We start from the raw sequence: 21,757 nt of genomic DNA, 5'->3' as shown, positions 1-21,757 counted from the left end.
ACGGTAATAGATCGAGAATTGATGGTTTATAAGTTATAGAGTTATCAGCTAAATGAGAAAGTATTCGCCAAAGTTTTGTATCTTTAGCATTGATTTGTTGCAGATTTAGCATTTCCAAGGGGGGTTTTTGTCTCATGAATATTTGAGTGATGTGCAAGTGTACACAATCGTTGACAAGTAATAAAGTTGTAGTTATGGAGTATCGTCTCCATAGAGACTATATAGGCAAATGTTATGAAATAATCAAGGGTGAGTTAAACTAACTAATTTGGTTAACTAAAATTACTTAAGTAAAATTAAATAAAAAGAAAACACAAAAAAAAGAAAAAAATTCATAATCACATAAATGTGTTAGATTAATTATCTACTTTAATTATGAATTGTTAAAACCTAGTAATGATGTTACGAAAAAATGCGCGACGACTTGGCTATTTATTAACCAATGAAATCATACTTATTAAATCAACTTAGTAATTTTAACACAAGTGTATGTTAAATCGGCTTAGTAATTTTTATAAGCAGTCATTCATAACAAATGAGGTAACAAAATATTTTTATGGTGAAAAGTTTAATCACATTAATTTTATGTTATGCAAGGTAATCAAGTTATTTCGATATTATTACCAAATTGACCTAATTATTCATAAAATATGATCAACCATGCACCAATAAGATATTGTATCAATTAATTACAATCTGGATTTAATTAAATAATTAAATCAATTGCATCCACACATTTATAATGCACAAATAACATATCATGATTTTATTTAGCTAAATGAACAATCAAAACACATAACATCATTAACAACATTTTAAGAAATCTAAGGTAAAGAACATAATCTATCTAACAACAATAAAATTAAGCCATTATGATTGAGTTGAAAACAAAAAAAAAATATTTAACAAGCATGTTCATCAAGGCAAAAACAAAATAAAAGTAAAGAGGAAGAACAAGAAGACAAATCTAATGTCTTTTTGCTCGTGCTCCTTTCCTTATTTCTTTTTCCTTTGCGTCCTTGCACATTTTCCTTAGGAATACCAAAATTGTGCTACTCAACATGTCTTTGAACTGCTTCCCTCAATTTTCTATGTTTTTCTCTCAAATGGGAAGTAGAAAAATGGAAGATGAAGAGAAGATGAGTGAATGAATGATTAAAATGAGTGATTCCCTAGGGATACATGAGGAGAGGTGCTATTTTTAAAAATTTTGAGTCCCTGAATTTCTCCTCTCAATGGTCGACCTTTACTTCAAGAAGAGTGGGTGGAAGACTTTTAGTCGATTCATGCATGATTCATGAGAGAAGGAAGCTTGAAAATGGGAGAAGGGTTGGATGGAAAACGGAGGTTGTTTTATGGTTGTTTTTAAATATTTTAAATCAACTTTGAATAGCTTATTTGGGCACCTTGATGGACGGTTGGGTTTCTCTCTCTTAATGGGCAATTTGAGCTTTTTTCACCTTAACAGACTGTCCAATTGTTCTACCTAATTTCTGAGTTGGGTCAAGTATGTCACATGACCCAAAAATTAATTTAATTGGGGCGTCCAAAGCTGATTAATAATCAGCCCCTCTTTGCATGGTGAGTGCCCCAGGGATGCTATACATTTGAGCTCCAAAAGGTGACCTTCAAGACCGACATTTCTCCTAATGCACAAAATTGCTTCAAATTGGAAAAATTGTGTAAGTTTAGCATATAAATAATTAGATATAGAGATGTTTTTTCAATTTTGTCCAACTTAGGTATTCTATAATAAAATTACAAAATTTGGTAACAAACACTTAGAATTTGCATGAATCATTAGTCAGAAAAATATTGTAAAATTTCGAAGTTATTAATCTCCTTAGCACTCTTATCTACCAATCTAATGTTCATACCATAATGAACATCCTTGGCTTGCTAGATTGTCGAGAATGTTTGATTCCACCTTTATCATCACAACTCACCGACACAACGCATTGTCTTATGAGTATCCAAGATACATATGCAATCTGCAAAAAGAACCAATAGTGCATTAATTTTGTCAAGAAAATTCAAGACAAGAGCGAAGTCATAATTATCTAAATGAGTTGCATCAAAATCTTTCTTGTCTTTCCACTAACCAATTTGTAGCTCAAATCCTTGTGCTACTTCCATAGTTGGGACCTCTTTGGAATTAACAGTCTTGAGCTTCTTAGTTAATTTGCTAACCGAGAGACCAAGTTTACTCGCAACTCTTTTCAATATAAGCAAATCAGATGCCCCCATATCAACAAGAGCACTCCTTCGATCTACGATGTTGATATGCACAAACATCAACCATTTCTACTTGTGATCCCTCTTCGCTTTTTACATATTTGAGTATCATTAATCCAAGCCTTAATACCATATCCTCAACACGATCCGTTTCTTCTTCTTTACTGATTGCAGATAGCTTGGATCGTTATGGGCAGTCTCATACCATTGTCTTTCTCCTTAGGCTTGGAAGATTTAAACTTGTCTGTAACAAGCTCAATTACGAACTCTGCTACAGTCATAACTTTAGTAAGTTCTTTGACCCATCAACGTTACAACTCTTGTTTTGCCCAAGGCTTCAACCCATCCATCAAGGAGAAAATGTCTCATTCTTACCCAAATCAAAAATCTAGAGAATCATCTCATTGAACTCATTCATATACTTCTTAACTGTGTTTTATTGCGTAAGCCATTGCAACTTAACCCAAGCCTCATCCTCGACATATTACGGGTAAAACTACCACTTGAATTCACTCTAGAATTTCTTCCATGTCCTAATAGTAGCTCCACTTAGTTTCTCATATGTGAGCCTACATCGCCATCATAAAGAGTGACATCAATAAAATACATAACAATATTATTTACCTTAGTAGCATCATCCATCATGCTTTTGGCACGTAAGTGTTACTCCATTTCCTATAAAAAGTTGCCTATATATTTTGTAGACTCGTCCATTAAACTCTTTTGGGATATGTATTAGGCTTAGGTGTTGCACCCATTACCCAAAACAACTTTACAGATAGAAAGCTCCCCCTTGAGCTCCATAATTTATTCCTTCAAAGTCATCATTATGGTCTCGAGAGCATCATCCTTCTCAGTTAGCTTATCCACAGTGATATTATCCATAATAGTATTAAGGACCCCTGGCATAGCATCCACATTCGCACTGAGAACATCTATCACTTGCCCTTTGAGCCAATCTTGTCTCGGTTCCTTCTCTATGGTGCGTTTCTCAACTTTCTCAAATGTCTCCATCACATCACCCATAAAGCCCTTGAGTTTGGCAATCCTGTCATTTAAAGTTAATAACATATCCCTTGATTTTCTAACTTTCCTACCCCCACCATGGGTCTTCATAGGCTCAAACGGCTCGTATACTCCTTTCATCATCTCAATTGACACCTTCGAATAGTAGCTCAAATACCAACTATCACGAGGCTAGAACTTAAGTCTAGCAACCTGTGCAGCTTAAGCGATCTTTGCTTCAATTCTGTCTAAGTTAACCTTACTCTAAAAAATAAGAATTCACAAAAAAAAAAAAAAATTCTCTTAAGGCATTAAAATAATATAGAAGCAAACTCTAAAGACAAAAGAACTCAAATCGACCAGAAAAGCCAAAGTAAATGCTCTCAAATATATTCAATTATTTTGAGATAATTATAAATAACCGGGAAGATCTCTATTTGTAGTTGAACTCCTCTAATCTAACGATACAATTTAAATTACATCAACGGTCAATATTAAAGGCTATCTATAATAGGAGAGTCCTAAAATATTTAAACTCTATACAATCTTACCCCTTAGGGCCTACAATATTCACCATGATAGTTTTTTTTATTGAAAAATTTCATTAAGCCACGAAACACTCTATACGCGTTCATCACAGTACACGAAACACTCTATACGCGTTCACTATGACTTCTCCATGTGTTTCACAAATTAAACCAATTCAAATGAGTTAAATAAACATCATTTAATCAATTAACCTCCATGAAACACTCTATACGCGTTCATCACAGTACACTAAGTTCAACATGACTTGAGCGAAAAAGTTATTTAAATCTAATTATAAAATATATAAATATAAATAAAATACATGTATTTTAATATTTTATTAATATATGAATAGGAAAAACCAAATTTGAACATGAACTCTAATTATATTTTAATTTATTCTATTTGTCTATTTTATTTAGTATACTATATTATGAGAATATTATAAAATATTACTATGATTCAAATTTAAATTTTAACATAAATTTGAACATATTATTTCCAATGAAACAGTTTCCAACATTAATAAATACATTAATAAAATGTATCATCAATTCATGTATAATAAAATATAAATATAATAGTGAAAATATTATTTTAAATATAAAACAGATTCATAATTATTTTAAAATCAACTAGCGTATTCCTAGTTTATATATATAAACAGCTATTAGGAGACACATTCAGTTTTGTTTTTTTTTTTAAAAAACAACAAAAAACTTATCAAATACGTTGTAATATCCAGCCAAGGTTATTTCTATTATTTACTAATAAAGGATCAACCATGACCTCTTGGCAGACCCTTAATTCGTTGCGTATTTCTGGGTCCATGAGCGAGCAGTACTCTCATATTTGGCTCTATCAGTCTTGTACATGTGAGCAATCTCAGGCACCAGAGGGTCATCAGGGTTTGGATCTGTAAGCAGTGAGCATATTGACAAAAGCACCTATAAAACAGAAAGTTGCAGCTAATTAAAATCTTTTACACCACAACAATCTAAAGAGCGCATAGAATTGGAATAATGTTGATGAATGGCGTGTGTCATCACCTTGGATATGGTGAGGGCAGGACTCCACTGCTCCTTGAGAATGTCAAGACAGATGCTTCCATTGCTGTTAATGTTAGGATGGAAAACCTTTGTTCGAAAAGAAACCTTCACAGAGGACACTTCAGACAATCAGGTAAAAATAGAATCCACAAGAATCACCGACTTCTAGAGTTGAAAGTTAATACAACAAATTAAGTGCAAGACAAACCACAATCAGCATAAGTTGTAGGTATGGAAATACGTTTTATGAAATAAAAGCGAAGGCACATAAAAGAACAGCAAGAAATTTCAGCAACAAAAACAACACATTACAAAACATTCACTTCAACTCTTATAGAAAATCAATGTTATAGAAAGAAAAAACAAAATGTCAAGGTCAAAATTAAATATGGACCAATATAAGGTTCATATGTTTTAGCATACTAAATAGTTTCCTTACACCTCGAGCATTAAACTTTTTCTCTATATTCTCTGTTTATTAAAGATGCTGACTTAGGCTAGTTTAGCATTGCTATAAAAAAAAAAAAAAAAGCTTGGTTTACAAAAAGCTCATGTTGGAAAAAAATATGGTTTCTTGAACTTATCAATGTTTGACATTGCAGTGAAAGGTGTCGAAGGATTGAATTTTCAATAATTACAATATAGAACAAATATAACCCCCTCCCCCCAAAAAAAAAAAATAATAATAATAAAGAGGACATTTCTTAATAAGCAGTCAAGCAGAGTTATAGGAGATAAGTAGAGTGTATTTTACCTTGGGTGGCTTGAAAGGATAGTCTGGGGGGAAGTGAATGGCAACAAGAAAGACCCCTCCAGCAAAAGGACTGTCTGTTGGGCCCATGATTGTTGCTTGCCAGTGAAACATATCATCAGCGACAGGGCCTATATATATGCAACATTATTTTAAAGAAAATGTTAATTAATTACAAGGAAAAAGCTTAAATCTGACAGCATACTCTACTCCACAAAGTGGCCATTATTAGGGTTTACGGATTATATTAATCAAAACCCTGTCGGTTTCCAAAAACAATAACCAGTTTCCCTCGTCTTCAAACAGATCGCAGCTAACAAATTGTGGTATCACTACTGACATCCACCATCTTGAATGATCAACGGATTCAATTAAACAACCCACATATAAATGCGGGGAGATTCAATTATTGAATTTTTTTTTCAATGTGACTGTACTGGGTTTGATCGATTCAACAAATTTAGCATTGATTTAAAGAAAACAAAGGCTAAAACAAGGAAACAAACCGGCACTGCATGAAGCAGGGGGATCCTTCTGCAGATCCTTCAACTCCTTGTTAATTCGCTTTGAAGCCATTCAGAAACCCTCTCCCAAGACTCAAACAAAGAACAGTAAGGTAAACTGCAGTAATATAAAATTGGAAGTAATTAAGGAAACAAATAATAATAATATAATTATATCAGTAATAAATATATAAATATATATAAAAAATAAACCCAGAGGCAACAGGTTGAAACTTCTCAGGATTCAAAAAATAATAATTAGCGTAATTAATGCAATTTATTTACGTTAAGTGGTGTATTCAAAGAAATTAATGCTTTTTCGTTCCAGATTTTCTAGGCAAAGGACACATGAATTATCAACAAAAACAATAATAATTCTTTAAAGAAACAATAATAATACTAATAACAGAGATTAAATTAAAAATTAGAAAGACAGATGAACGCGTCGATCCATTAGCAAATAGAATCAAATTAAACAAAAATAAAAAGGGAGCGAAAATTAGAAAAATGAAACAAATATAAAAGAGAAAATTATGGAAAAAAAAATTAAAAGAGGAAAGAGTTACCTTGGAGGTGAGAATTGAGAACGAAAAAAGTCGATTATTAGGTTATTCTTACGGAGCGAAAGAAAAAAAAATTGGGGCTTTTTTTTTTTTTTTTGTTTTGTATATGATATGCACTATACAAAGAGGTGGCGGTGATTCTCTGCCACGCGGCCCTGCCACCGCCATTTTTTTGGTAAAATTGCTATAGAGACTCTTGTATTAAAAGTTGGGTTACATTTTGCCCGTTTATTTAAAATTAAGTAAATTAGTGCTCTATGTTATATCAAAGACCAAATTAGTCATTTATATTAAAATTTTTATTTTTTTATATGGTTAAAACTAGTGTAGTAGATAAAATAACCAAACAATAATGCTTGGCATGCCACGTTGTACCTCATATTAATGTATAAGACCCGATTTTTAATAGTAAAAATGAATAAAATTTTTAATAGAATGACCGATTTGCTCTTTGATCTAATGTATAAGGACTAATTTGTTTATTTTTTAATAGATGAGTCAAAATGCAATTTAACTCCTAATACACATTCTCCATAATACTTTTACCCCTTCCTTTTCCATTTTGGATTTTTTTTGGTACAATTTTATTTAGCTATTATTTTATCTTGGAGATTAGATTATGTTAAAATATGACAAAGGTCCTTGTACTCTTCTCAAGATTAGGTTGAAATATGACATAGTCTTTAAAATTTTTATCAAATTTTACTATTAAAAAAAAATGTACAGAGGAATATATTTTGTCGGTCACTTTAAAAATTGTCATGGCCGACAGAATAACCAGATAGTTACACGTGACATGTTATGTATATCTTATACTGACATACAGGAATCAATTTTTAACAATGGACATAGATTGAAACTTTTAAGAGAATGACTCAGTTTATTATTTAATCTAACATATAAAAGACTAATTTATCCATATTTTAGTTAAGAAGAGAAAATGCAATCTAACTCCTGTACAATAAAATGGTAATTTTTCAAAGATAACTTGAGTTGGTTCATCTAACAATGACAAAGTGATGATATTTTGTTTATTGTTAAATGAGAATAGTCAGCGCAGATTATGTAGTTAGTGTCCTACCATTAAACACACAACAGGCGGCACTCAGGTGATGATGATGACGCCATTTGCCAGCCCAAGCCAGGCCAGCCGTCCGCACCTTCAACACATATTCCTCCCTACGCGCTTATAATATTTGCTTATTCTAAATATATACAACCACTCAACCTACACTCCAAAACCAACCCTTCTTTCTCTTCCCCCCAATTAATTCAATTCACCCTTTCTTTGCTCTTGTGTTTTAGGAGGTACCTACAATAAATGTCTTAAACAATCATGCTTAATTTACCCTTTTGATTTCATGTTCATGCTTCTGCTGCTTCTTTTCTTTTGAGATGAAAAGCCAACCATTCTGATTTGATTGTTGATAGTTCATCATACATCTCATCTTTGATCTCCTTTTAATAGCTTTTTCAACTTGTATGGGCAGGCTAGGCAAATGGGAGGTGTCGTGGGAAAGTCTGAATCACCTGAAACAAAACTAGAAGCTAAAATGGTTGAAGCTATGCAGCACAGGGCTTCTAAAGGAACTACAATCAAGTCTTTCAACAGCATCATCTTAAAATTCCCTAAAATTGATCACACCTTAAGGAAGTGCAAAGCTATTTTTGAGCAGTTTGGTTAGTAAGCAACTAGTATTTGTTGAACTGATTGTTTATTTATGCCATATACACCCTTTTTCCCTTTTTGTTCATCATCATATATAAATAAAACTTTGAGAAAGAACATGTTTTGTAGATGAGGACTCAAATGGTGCCATTGATCATGAAGAGTTGAAAAAATGTTTGCACAAGCTTCAAGTTTGTTTCACAGAGGAGGAAATAGAGGATTTGTTTAAGGCATGTGATATGAATGAGGATATGGGAATCAAATTCAATGAGTTCATAGTCCTTCTTTGCCTTGTCTATCTTCTCAAGGACAATGCTACTGAATTCGAAGCCGTATCCTTTTTAACATTTTTGAGATTTTCTCTTTCATTCTTGTTTGTGTAGGAGAATTGAGATACATGCCTTGCCTTGTTTGTGTTTGAGGTCAAGAGGGTGTTATATTTTTAATGGATGTGTTAGTAGATTGTATTTTGTTTCTTCTACTACTTAGTACTACTTAGTAAATTAGTCATGTGTTAGATCAAAGAGTAAACTAGTTCTTTTGTTAAAAAATTTATTTATTTTTATTGTTAAAAATCAGTCAAATGAGGTAGACATAACACTTGTCAACCAAGTCATTTTTTAACAATAGAAATGGATGAAATTTTACAATCTACTCTTTAATCTATCATATAAGGACTAATTTACTCATTTATTAAGTAAAAATAAAATAAAATATAATTTAACTCTTAGTACAAACACTTCCATAATACTTTTACTGAGCAGAATCAATGACATTTATATTCACTCCTTTTAATTATAAATGTTGGTGTTCCATGACAATGAAGTAAGAAATCGAGAATGGGGGTACCAAACTTGGAGGCCACGTTTGAAACATTGGTGGATGCATTTGTGTTGTTGGATAAGAACAAGGATGGTTATGTTAGCAAGAATGAGATGGTTCAAGCTATCAATGAATCTGGGGAGCGTTCCTCTGGACCAATAGCCACCAAAAGATTTGGTCAGCTCTTTCTCTCTATATATACAATTCTTTGGTACATTATCGACGTAAATTTTACACGTACAGTAAAAATATAGTAATATACAGAAAAAGAAAAGGGTTCCCAATATCACATGTAAACATGTGCATAATATGGTGTTTACTTCACTTTGCGTAGACAAATTATGCAGAAAAAATGCATAATATTATTGTTTAGAAGGCGACGAGGAAGTTGTGTCAGCTTAGATTGTGGATTGCAGTTGCTGTTGCACGGCATCCAAGATTCATTAAATAACTTAGCTGACAGACACAGATGGTTCATGTCAATGTCATGTGCTTTCTAAGTTTTAATACAATCATACATGCATAGGTTGTTGGTTAATAGTGATTGATTTTTGGGATGTTGCAGAAGAGATGGACTGGGATAAAAATGGATCCGTGAGTTTCAAGGAATTTCTCTTTGCATTTACAACTTGGGTTGGAATTGAGGAGGTCGGAGACGACGATGAACACCACTAAAAACGACAACAGCAAGCAAAAGCCACTCTCAGTCAAATTTTATCACAATACTAGTTTCAAGTCCAATCCAGTGTTTGTTCCTTTCTTTTTGATACTTATATATATATTTCCCTCACCTTTTCAACAATAATAATAACATAGATTTTGAACCAATCTTCCATTTATTCTAAATGGGTTTAATGATATTAATATTTGATTCAAAATGATCCAACATTTTATTTATTTCTAATATTTTATCAAACCAAAGCCCCATTAAGCCGTAATTCATTCATTAAATTTTCATTAACAAATGCAATTACTTTTTCTATTAATAATACAAAATAAAAAAAAATACAAGCCCAATACAATTTTAACTTCCTTGCATATACCATACTATACTATTACTAGCGCTATACGACCTAATAACACAGCCAACAGTTTTTAGCAGAACTGCAAAACTCCACACTCATCCATTCCTCATTCTGTAGTAATTTAACCTCCCCATTTCCCAAACATTAACTTAAACACACTTCATAACCCAACTCAACTCAACTGCCACACAAAATGTTCAAGTGCCCCGACCGCAGTTGGGGGCATTCACCTCACCTGCACTGTCTGTGGCTTATGGCATGACACTAACACACAGGCCTCCCATATCCTTTACCCCCTTGTCTTTGCTCGCTTCATTCCAAGGCTGTTGTTCTGAAAGGGAGATACTGAACCAGACATGGGAGAACCTTCCTCACGAAGAGTACCATTCAGCATTGCTAACTCTCGCAGCTGTTGTTTCTTGTAGAAATCTTGAGATTCATCCTATTTTTCAAAATAAAAGGGAAGACAACTATTTTCACGTTACCACTCAACATAATAACAAGCAAAACAAAGTTCGAACTTACCACAGGCTTGAGCAAATCTTCTAGTATCTCTCGGGCTTGCATTAGGCGAGCATCAACTATTTCAACTGGTAATTCAGCCTCAACTAGGATATGAAGAGGTTCATTCAGATGTTCATACCCAGGTTTTCCTCTCATCATTTCCTCCTTACCAATTTTTTTTTTTTAAACAAAAAACAACATTACTACATTTGTATCCATATAAAGAGACGGAGAATTTCACTTCTCCCAATAAAGAAATTCAATATCATAATATATACACTCCTTTAGAACTAAATCAACACATAATTCATTTTAGTTTATCCATCCATCTTTGGAACTGCAACAATGTGTAGCAGCTACATGTTTCATGGGTTTCACTTTCAGACTTGCTTAATGAGCAAGTAACTACTAAGAAAGATACAAAGAGAATGATAGTTACCCTAGTTGGATCCTTAATACTGCCCCTCCCTCTTATCAGGACACGGCACTCTGTATTTGCCTCCACACGCTTGAGAGAGTTTCCCCTAGGACCAAGGAGGCGGCCAACAAAATTATACTGCAACATTAACTTATTTTAGATGCTGAAAAAAGAATAATTCCTAAAAGCAGTTTTAGGACAGGAGTGTTCATTCATACATTAGGATAGCTGTCTACAGGAATATCCACTCTGATCGTTCTCTTAACAATAAGACCAGAAGAGCTAACTTGAGAACCCACCCAGTTTTGTGCCGAAGAGGGCCGTACTAAACCTGACATCTGCACCATAATATAACGGGTTTTGTTAAAAAAAAGCCAAAGCAATTGATAAATGAAAATATCAATGGAAAACCCATTCTTTTGACAAGCACCAGGGATTCCTCAAGGACATTTCAGACAAGTACCTTGAACAGATCAAAAGAACAATTCTACCAAAAATAGTCCACAAAAGAGTAAAACAGAAACCTATGGACTACCAAGCCTAAAAGCAGTAACAAGCAATTTCACAAATGAACCTGGCCCCTACTAACACAATCAACCATCAGTTCTTCTGATCAGATGAGACTATCTAAGCAGCTTCTATGTAACAATGGGAAAGCTTGTATTTCCACATTAAAAAAAGCAGGTAACTGAAATCAAGGAAACCACTTTAGGCAATTAAAATGACTGTTTAGTTATTGAAGTCAGCAGCAAAGTACACAGTTCAGTTGAATGGAAATACTGTCATCCCCTGCATATCAAAATTTATCTTGACAATGATAAAGGCCAGAGAAACAATGAGTTATATAAGTAGGAGCAACAGCCTGAATCAATTTCTAAGCTAAAACTAATTTGGAGAACTTCTTCATGTTAGCTTCAGACTGCCTGTCATAAGAGAAACGACATTGCAAGCTACAAGTCAAACAAAGGTTTGGTTAGCAGGAAATGTAGTAAAACATTAAGTCAGCAATACCTCTAAAAGCAGTAAAATTAGATGGTAAAGAGTTATGTTAATGGTTAGTATCCATACTTCTGATTGAAAACGTGAAGTCCATCCATTCATATCAGCTCCTCCATTTGAAAATATTCCTCCAGAAGCCAGGGGGCTAGCTTGTTCAAGCCCACTTTGACCTAAAACTGATGCATTCCCCAACAGCGTAGTTACACGCAAAATTTCTGCTCCAAAAATGTCATTTTCAAGAATAAGATGTACCAGTTAGTTGTTAAGAAATCAGTTAGCAGTCACCACAAAATGGAGAGACTACACGGAATGTTAATTTAGTCAGTTAAATATCAACACTTCCTTCATAAAATAAGCTACTCTTCCAGTAGAAAGCAATCTGGAACAAAATAAAAAGAGGTAGTGAAATTCTATTTTGGGTTTATATATAAATCAATAAGGAACATTCTTATATTAATTAAAAAGAATTATTTGACTAACTTGCAAAACCATGGAGAAACCAGATCAACTGTTAGAATCTGAAATCATACAAGTGAATGGAGAAAAGAAAACCACCAGAAGCACAGAAAGAAAGACTACTTAATTGCAATGCCACCAAATTTAGCACAGTTATATGATAATTTTCTACAATAAATAGATGAAAGAGAAAACAAACAACCCCCACGTCTGACTAGAAGTTGGCAACTAAGACCTCTCACAACAAACCTAAAAGAACTAAATCTTACAGGCAAGTCTGCCAAGATTTCTCAACCTCAGGATCCATGATACATTGATGTTACAACAGACTATTAAAACAGTTATTTCAGTAATTTTTTAGAAATCTAATATCCTATTGCATTTCGCAGGCTAAAACCTTACCATCCTCACACATCACTGATTTTCTTTAAACCCAGCATGGGCTGCTTCCCAACATGAATACCAGTAGGATCACTAGCTTTCTCTATGCGCTCTTTTCATCATATCCACCTTTCATCACCACTGTTACTGTGGTTCAGAAACCTCCTTTCTGCCTCCTCTTTGTTTCTAATCTCCTCTTTTTTCTTAAGAGTACAGCACTAGAAGTGTCTTCTTTCTTCTTTATAATTGGCTTCCGTTACTTCCTAAGATGTCTTATTATCCACTTGTGACATAGAGGAGCTTGCAAGGTTCATATAACACATCTTATTGGCCAATTAAGAACCATAGTTTCTGTTATATCATTATCATTCTACCCAGAAAATTTTGAAAGTTTAAGCACATTTCCTGTCTGGGACTATCAGAAGAAGGCAGTCAACCTCAATCATGATTCCACCAAGTCCTAGTAATTTCCAGTTCTATCTACACAAGGCATGATTTCGTTCACAAGGTTTTGTGAATGTATTAGCTCTAGCTATGAAGATTTTGACAGGAGGCCAGTGACAAAGTGCCCATGGCTTGATCCCTGACTAGCAAATTTTATCAGTTACTTGTCAAGTTAGTATTTGGCACTCAACATTGAACTTCAATTGTTATTTTAAAGACAACAAACAGGAAAGGAGATATTCTTCTGCATGATCCTTTGGAAAGAAGATTGCTATGTTAAGTAACTCACCCTGGTTCAACAATCTATAGGTATTAGGGAGCACGGGCATAAATGGACTAATCTTCTGACGCTCTGCCAATAACTCTGAGAGATATCTGCAAACAGGAAAATGAAGACCGTCAGCCAATAGTTGATTAACACATATTAACAAAAGAATCATCTCCAGCTACTATTAATAGCCGCAGAAACAGAGTCATTAATGATAATTACAAGCAATCCACAGTTATTTAGCTTCAATCTAATACCCCTACATCCAGATTACAACTTAAACCTGAAAAAGACACTCCACACCACACAATGAAAGCATCAAACCACTAGAATTCACCAACTTGTAAATCTGAAGAGATCTGTTAATACTACGATGGCATCATCAAAAAGACAGAACAAAAAGCATAACCAGATAAAAAAAGGAATGGATCGAGCACTAGATCTTGGAAATTCAATCAAAGCCAACTAAGAGAACAAATTTCACACCAAACTAAATACTTTATAAGCAAAAGAGAAAGATCAGAGCCAATATCACTACAGTCACTACAAGGAATAAATAGATAACAGAAATCGTCGAGTATAATTGAAGGCGAAGGACGAGTAGAATAAAACAGCGAAGATCTTAAGGTATTAGATTAAAATTGACGTAAGAGAAGAAAAAGAGAAAAAAAGAAGAGCATACTTCTCCTGATCGAGGAGGGCAGCAGAGGAAGCGGCTGCGGCAGCGACGGAGCGGAGGCCGGAGAGGTGGGGAGAGTGAGGAGCGGAAGGCGAGGGAGAGTAGGCCATGTACCTGCCTCCTCCACCGTCCGATGTAGTCATGAGTAGAAGACGAAGGTGCCTGCGGGTAGCGGTGATGGTGGTGGTTGTGTGTGTATATTTTTCTCCTCTTTTGTGGTTTTTTTTAGGTATGCAACAAAAAAAATAATATATATATATATGATGTGTAAATTTCTAAATTTCTTAATTAATTAATTAATTAATTAATTATTTGCCGTATAACATTATAATAAAAAGATGTTTGTGTGCGATATATATGGTAAAGAATTAGACGGCAGAAGTGAATATTTTTCTCTCATTTAGTATTAGACACTCGGACTCTCTTATTTTAATATATTTAGATAAGATAATGACAAAGTTCAAGAGTTAAATGAGATATTTGAACTTGAGATGGGGATATGGAGATGGCTCAAAGACAAATTGATGTCTAATGCTACAATAAAGTATGGAGAATTCAGTGATTGTCAGGCTTATTGGACATACTTTAGGGTTTTAAAGAAGATTTGTCTACTTTGAAAGTCAGTAGGGTCTTAATAAAAACTCTTTTAAGTCTCTTTTAAGGCAAGGAAACTGTTTAGAACCTTAACTAACACTCAAACATGTTTCTCAAGACTTCTAAACTCAAAAGAAGCTCACTATCAAACCATCAATAATATAAACTATTCAATCCAAAACAACTAAATAACATATTGTTTAGCTAAAGTTTTATGACCATTTAACATATCAAAACACTCACAATCTAAACAACATTTTGGTATATAAACTATCTTTATAACCATGCAATAATGCCCTCATGCCAACCATAACACAAGCAACAATATAAAGCCTAAGCCTACTTACTATATGACATTCATAAGACTTCAAAACCTTAATATGTAACACCCCTCACCCAATCTGATTGTCGGGTCCGAGCTACGGAATGTTATATTCGTTGCCGGAGCAACTATAGTCAATCAGGCACTTACAAACATTTATACATATAATCAAGTGTTAATCAAACTCAAATTATGATAAACAATCATTTCCGGGTCTTAAACGAGCTTACAAAAGCTCGTTTACCAACCCAGGCATGAAACATGACCAAACTGTAAAGTTTTAGAAGTTCAAAGCCAACGTCATGACGTCACCTCTTCCGTAACGTGACGTCGCCAAATAGTATGTCACGTCACAACCTCAAGCCACTCTACGTTGTGACATCACTTACTGTTGACCGAAGTTGCAACAAGAAAGGTTGATCGTTGAAATGCGGCCCCTGTATTTGGAAATTATTACATAGCCTCCAACCAAACTTTTCAATACATACACCAAATACCATTTTCACTTGGTTAAAAAAAATACCAAAACATGTATGTTTAACCTAGAACAATGTCAATAAAACATTCCAATATATAGCCATTCAATGGCATCATAGTATATAGTAAAAAACCAAAAATATTCAATCCAACTACTTATTCAATTTACCATTTCTTTTATATGCAATCCTTGGCATACCTAGATGACATATCCAAATTTATTAAGATCGTAAACTAAACCACATCAACCCTAGCTAAACCTCACACATCTGTCACATACCATTTAACATACAATTCAACACTTGCCACAAACATCAAAAGTGACATATGAACAAGAAAGTGACCATTTCCTTAACACCTTAACTTTATATACATGCCACATCTTAAAGCTAAATTAAACATATTATCGTTAAAACTAATTTAGATGCTTCAATTGAACCACGAATGCAAAAGAATGAACTAGTACCTCACCTCTCTTCCACTTCTTCATCTAACCCTCAAAGTTCCAACTTAAATTCACCTTCTCCTATAATTTAAATCATCCTTGAATATGCAATGAAATCTAATAAGGTATCATCAATATTCTTATTTAAAACAATAATTCAATCATAAGAATCGAGAGGGAGTGACTTACAACAATGCAATGAGGTTTCTTCCCAAGTCTCTTATAATTGAAAGCACGAGTGAAAGTTAGCTAAAATACTCATTTCTCTCTCTCAATTAATCAATAGTGGAAATTCATACATTCCCACTCAAAAGACAACCGCCGTGATCTCTTCTTACCATCAAATCTCTCATCCAATGGCCCATAGTTTATCTTTAAATCTAATTTCAATTTTAATCGCAATTCCTCCAAAGTTAAAAGTTAGTAACAATGTTTTTTTCTCTCTCCCACATACATTGATTTGAAAATTTAAAAAGTAATACCTCACGCTCCACACAAATTAGGAAAAAAATCTAGAAATTTCCTCTACCAACTTAGATCCAATGATGATAGAGTGAGTTTATCCTAATGACGTGATTATCAACGGTTAAAGAAAAACTCCCCCACTAGGCTTTAATTAGTAATGGAAAAAAATTACCATATAAAACCTTAATTACTCACACGTTTAGCCTATTTCCTTGTTAAATGATAATAATTCCTTATTTTTCAATAATTTATATTAAACACCCCATACTTGACCCAATTGTAACATTCCGAAATAGGGCCTAAACGAAACAGTGGTTGCGAAACCACAAATTCAGGGTAAAAAATATATATATATATATATTTTTTATTATTATTTTGAGGTTCATGGTATGATTACATGATTGTGTGAAAATTTCGTGATAAAATTCTATGCATAAAGTGCTTAAATTGAGGTTAGGGACTAAATCGAATAATTTGCAAAACTTGCATTCTAGAAGTTTTAGTATGAAATTATTTTGGAATATTAATTAGGAGATCTTAAATGGTAATTTGACCAATTTTAAGTTCATGGACAAAATTAGGACATGGAAGGAATTTTTGAAAGTTTAGTAAGGAGGGCATTTTGGTCATTTGGTTATTAACATTAATAAAAGGTAAAAAGATGATAAAATTGTATCATCTTCTTCAAGTTACCAGCAGAACCTTACCTCTCTCCATAGCTGGGGTTTCTTCAACTTTCAAGCTTCATAGTAAGTGATTCCAAGCCCGCTTTTAATGATCTTTACGTTTTGAAGTCCGTTAGCTCGATAAAGCTTATGCTAGCAATAATTTAAGTTAGGAATCAAATTTGGAAAAATACCCATAGGTGAAATTTGTGTATTTTGATGTTTTATGATGGAATATGAGGTTTTAAATTATGTTAGACGACTTGTGCTACTTGGTTTTAAGTGAAAGCGAGTAAAAAGGCTTAATCGGTAAAAATATCTAATAGTCATAAGTACATGTTAGTGTGTGAATTTGATGTTGCCATAGAAGGAAAAATGATCAGCATGTCATAAAACATAAGAAAATAGGATGAAGTTTAATTTACGAGCCTTGGGGCAAAAGTGCAAATATGTGAAAGTTTAGGGGGAAAAATGTAATTTTGCCAAAGTTTGAGTAAAGGGTTGTTTTGATAAATGTTGATATTAAATAAGCTAAATTTTCTATTATAGATCAAGAAGAGCGAAATTGAGAGTAGATCGGGAAAAGAAAAAGTAAAGGACTAAATTGTAAAGTTTAGTCACATTTTGTATCGAGGTAAGTTACAGTAAATAAATGCAATATTCTTTTATTTTACATTATTATTGTCAATTTCAGCATTTATATACTTATGTTATGAAAATATGTAAAGTCAATTTAAGGTGGAGTGACAGAGAGGAAAAGTGTTAGAAAGCCGGTTGAACCCTAAGAATGTTAGGATATTAGGGTTGACAGAGACGAAACGAAATGAGCCATGTAAGTCCATATTAGAAATATGGCTTTGGAGACAGGATTGAGCCATGTAAGTCCATATTATATATGGCATTGGAGCAGGAATAATTCATGTAAGTCCATGTCAAAGACATGGCATTGGCGAGATATTGATGAGCGAGAGCGACCCTAGTATCCTTAGTATTCCGAGTGGTTCAACGGGTCAGGATACGAGTTAAATTACAGTGAATTAACAGCAAAGGAAAAGTAGATTATACTTATGAAAAGGAAAGGTCGGTAAGAAAGAAGGTAAGGGAATAAAGAAGAAGATAGAAATTGAGAAGTAAAGAAATTTATGATGTTAGATGATATTATGCATAATTATCCATTATGTTGAATGTTGTGATTTATTTGCTTGTAAGCTTACTAAGCCTAGTGCTTAATCTCTTTATTTTCTTCTTCTTATAGTACTTATCTAGCCACTCGGGATCGAAGGAAGCGTCGGAGGCCGATCACACTATCAAAGAAATAACTCGGTATAATTAGGCGTTTTGTTTTGTGTATGGCATGTATAGAAACTTAGCCACTTTTGGTATAATATGAACAATGAATGATGTGTAAATACTTGCTAGTGATTAGCTAATAAAATGGCCGATGATATGCATGTTTATTAATATGTATGATTGAATGGTGATTATCACATGAAAATTATGAAAAATGTGAAAGTAACCTAAAAACAGATTCAAGTAACAGCAATGACGTAACTTTGAAAAATCACTAAAAATTGCATAAACATAGTTTGAAGATGAATAATATATGAAATTAAATCTTATTATATCTATTTTCTTATGGAATAAGAAAAATACGTAAAGGTATTATATTTCATGATATATCTGAGTTTTAGTGAAACAGGGTCAGAGCGATTTCTGGAACCCCTGTTTCAACTTTGGAAATTCACCATAAATTGTACAAAACTAATTAGAAGGTATACTTTATATGGTTATAATCCTTGTTTAGTCTAGTTTTAAGAGAAACAAACGGCTTAGTGATATGAATTTTGTACAGGAAGAAACATGGTTCGTAGTAACAAGAGGTTAGTGCAGTCGAGTTTTGAAACAGGGGAAACTTTAACTAATAAACTGTACTAATTGGCCAAGTCAAAAATCTATGAAAAAAATTAGTAGATAGATATATGAGTCTAGTTTCAGGAAAAATTTACGGATCTTAATTTCGAGTTTCGGAACTCAAGATATGAATTTTTAGGCGACTACGACGCAGAATGGCAGTACATTCCGAAATGCTTAAATAAACAATTTAAACCTATTTAAGGGATAGAATAAGTTTAGTAATGCCTCGTGCTCGATTCTGGCAACAGTCTCGGGTAAGGAGTGTTACACCAATCACCAGGTCTGGAGCAACTATGATCATTTACCTTCATTTTATGTTATTTGATGATTAAATTCAACTAAAACATGCATTTAACAAAATATACAATCATTTTCGGGTCTAATATGAACTTACAAAAGCTCAAATACTAACCCGAGGCCAAATAAGGATAAAATTATAAAGAAATCAAAATAGAAGGTTGACGAAGCGACCTCAAGAATTCTTTCTCACGACATGACATACTGACTTAGCCTCGCCGTGGCGACAGGGTTTCTCATCGTGCCATGGCCTAGAGCCCAACCCTCGTCGCAACGACGTACGTTTGACGTCATGATGTCACATACTATTTTTGCAATTTCTAATTGGATAAAAACTTGTATCTTTCCAAACCTATACTAAACAATTCAATTCATAACCAGGCCTGATAGACAACATGCTCACATCAATTTAAGCACTCTAATATTGCATTCAACATTTTACAAATACCTAAATGTTATAAACTAATTACCTATTGCATATCATACAAGGTCATGTGCAGTTTTAAGTATTTCATCAATATCACTAGCATTATAGCAGAACATACCAAATTTGAAACCATTTACAATTCATGTTCCATTAGCCATATTCAAGTACCAATTTTTTTAAGCCAAAGTGCATATACACATAGTTATAAATCAAAACTGACTCAACCTAGGTACATGTCATTCTTAAATCAAAATGGGATATACAAATGTTGTTGAGTCAGGGATCGTCCTCTGGATGTTAGAATCTACTTAATGATTGCTCGAAAATTTAGTCCCTGTACTCGGGATACATATATTTCTCAATATTTAACATCGAATCAAAATCTAACTTTACATTCTTTCATTAAGGACCCTATACTTCCTATTTGTAACATAATTTCATTAAGGACCCTATACTTCCTATCTATAACATAATTTCACAATAAATTTTAATTTATTCAATTTAGTCCCTAATGTTACAAAGTTGTCTATTTTACAATTTAGTTCTCGTCACAATCTAAGCTTATTAACTACCAAATACAAGCCTAATTCATCAATTTCTCTACAATAGCAAATTGCTAAAAACTTAACAATTGAACAAATTGATAGATAAGTAGTTAAATCAAGTTCCCATAATAAAAAAATCTATAGAAATCAAAGAAAAATAGCTTAAAGACTTCCTTGAAATAATGTTTGAATGTTTAACTGGGTTGAAGGTTTTCTTTCTTTTTTTCTCTAATGGTGGATAGTGGTGGCTTGGAGAAGATGATTATTTTCTTTCATCTCACCACTATCAACTTATATTTATATATTAAGAAAGGATTAAGATAATAAATCGTGTTTATGTTTTAATTAACCTTATTTAATATAATTATAATTATATTAACTTAATGACGATCATCATCACCATCCACTATCTACTATTTAAAATTGGTTAATTAACCATTTTGTTCCTTTAGATAATTGCTATCTAGGTCCCCCAAGTATTTTCAAAATTAAAACTCAACAGTATTTAAATTTTTACAATTTAGTCCCTAAACTTTAATTAACTATTTTCTCGGTTAAATTACTTAACCGGAGTTCAATATATTTTCATAATAATTTCATAAATGTTTATATTTTATCCCTACAGACTCATTTAATTGAAATGTGGTTCCAAAATCGTATTTTTCAACACTACTGAAAATCAGGTCGTTACAAAAGTAATTCTCTCAAATAGAAACTGGTAGAAATCACAATTCTTAGAAAATAGAATTTATTCTTAGAAAATAAATTCTCACTACTTTCTGGCAGAATAAAAATGTATGAAACTTATGTGTTAAAACTTATGTGAATAACTCTACCAGTGTCATCTATTTATAGTGAGAGATAAGAGAATCTTGATTGAATAAGTATAACACAAATAATATTAATTTAATAGAAAATAATATTCTAATCCAACTAGAAGAGGGGGCGGCACACCCTAGAAAATAACACTAGGGTTGCCGCCCCTCATATATAATATGAGGGGAATTGGGTCTCTCATATATTAGGTCAAATTGTACGTGCTTCTTGAACTTTTTGACTCGACATTTTATAATTTAATCCAACCCAATATTTGTGTCTCATTCTCAAAATAAATATTATTTATTTAATTAAATTAAATTAATTAATTTTCCAATTTAATAAATTCCTCAATCCAATTCTAATTTAGTTAAAGAATGACAATTTTACTATAAAAAATCTATGATGGATTATATAATTTCCATATTCAATGGATTCATAACGACTAATTAATTTAATTTCATTTTCAAACTTCAACTATTTAATTATAA

At 32.9% G+C, this 21,757-nt stretch overlaps 3 protein-coding genes across 3 annotated transcripts; 1 reads left to right on the top strand and 2 right to left on the bottom strand.

Moving 5' to 3' along the window:
* Nucleotides 1–4,360: 4,360 nt before the first annotated feature.
* LOC108487200 (ubiquitin-conjugating enzyme E2-17 kDa) lies at nt 4,361–6,768 on the bottom strand. The gene is made up of 5 exons (XM_017791475.2): nt 6,638–6,768; nt 6,075–6,189; nt 5,572–5,699; nt 4,818–4,922; nt 4,361–4,715 (listed from the first exon to the last, which is right to left on the bottom strand). Exons 2-5 carry the CDS (start codon nt 6,142–6,144, stop codon nt 4,572–4,574), a joined length of 447 nt encoding a protein of 148 aa, XP_017646964.1. The 5' UTR covers nt 6,145–6,189; nt 6,638–6,768; the 3' UTR covers nt 4,361–4,571.
* A 954-nt stretch (nt 6,769–7,722) lies between these two features.
* LOC108489619 (probable calcium-binding protein CML21) lies at nt 7,723–10,496 on the top strand. Its single transcript, XM_017794285.2, has 5 exons — nt 7,723–7,942; nt 8,125–8,314; nt 8,433–8,635; nt 9,134–9,302; nt 9,691–10,496. Exons 2-5 carry the CDS (start codon nt 8,134–8,136, stop codon nt 9,798–9,800), a joined length of 663 nt encoding a protein of 220 aa, XP_017649774.1. The 5' UTR covers nt 7,723–7,942; nt 8,125–8,133; the 3' UTR covers nt 9,801–10,496.
* Nucleotides 10,077–14,557, bottom strand: LOC108489618 (KH domain-containing protein At5g56140). The gene is made up of 7 exons (XM_017794284.2): nt 14,303–14,557; nt 13,642–13,727; nt 12,141–12,286; nt 11,291–11,410; nt 11,094–11,210; nt 10,676–10,819; nt 10,077–10,592 (listed from the first exon to the last, which is right to left on the bottom strand). The coding sequence occupies exons 1-7, from the start codon at nt 14,440–14,442 to the stop codon at nt 10,440–10,442; spliced, it is 906 nt and encodes a 301-aa protein (XP_017649773.1). The 5' UTR covers nt 14,443–14,557; the 3' UTR covers nt 10,077–10,439.
* Nucleotides 14,558–21,757: the final 7,200 nt, after the last annotated feature.

Source organism: Gossypium arboreum, chromosome 5, assembly GCF_025698485.1.
Source record: "Gossypium arboreum isolate Shixiya-1 chromosome 5, ASM2569848v2, whole genome shotgun sequence".
NCBI classification, from domain to species: domain Eukaryota; kingdom Viridiplantae; phylum Streptophyta; class Magnoliopsida; order Malvales; family Malvaceae; genus Gossypium; species Gossypium arboreum.
Note: the sequence above shows the minus strand (reverse complement) of the source record. Positions and strands in the feature narration are given on the sequence as shown.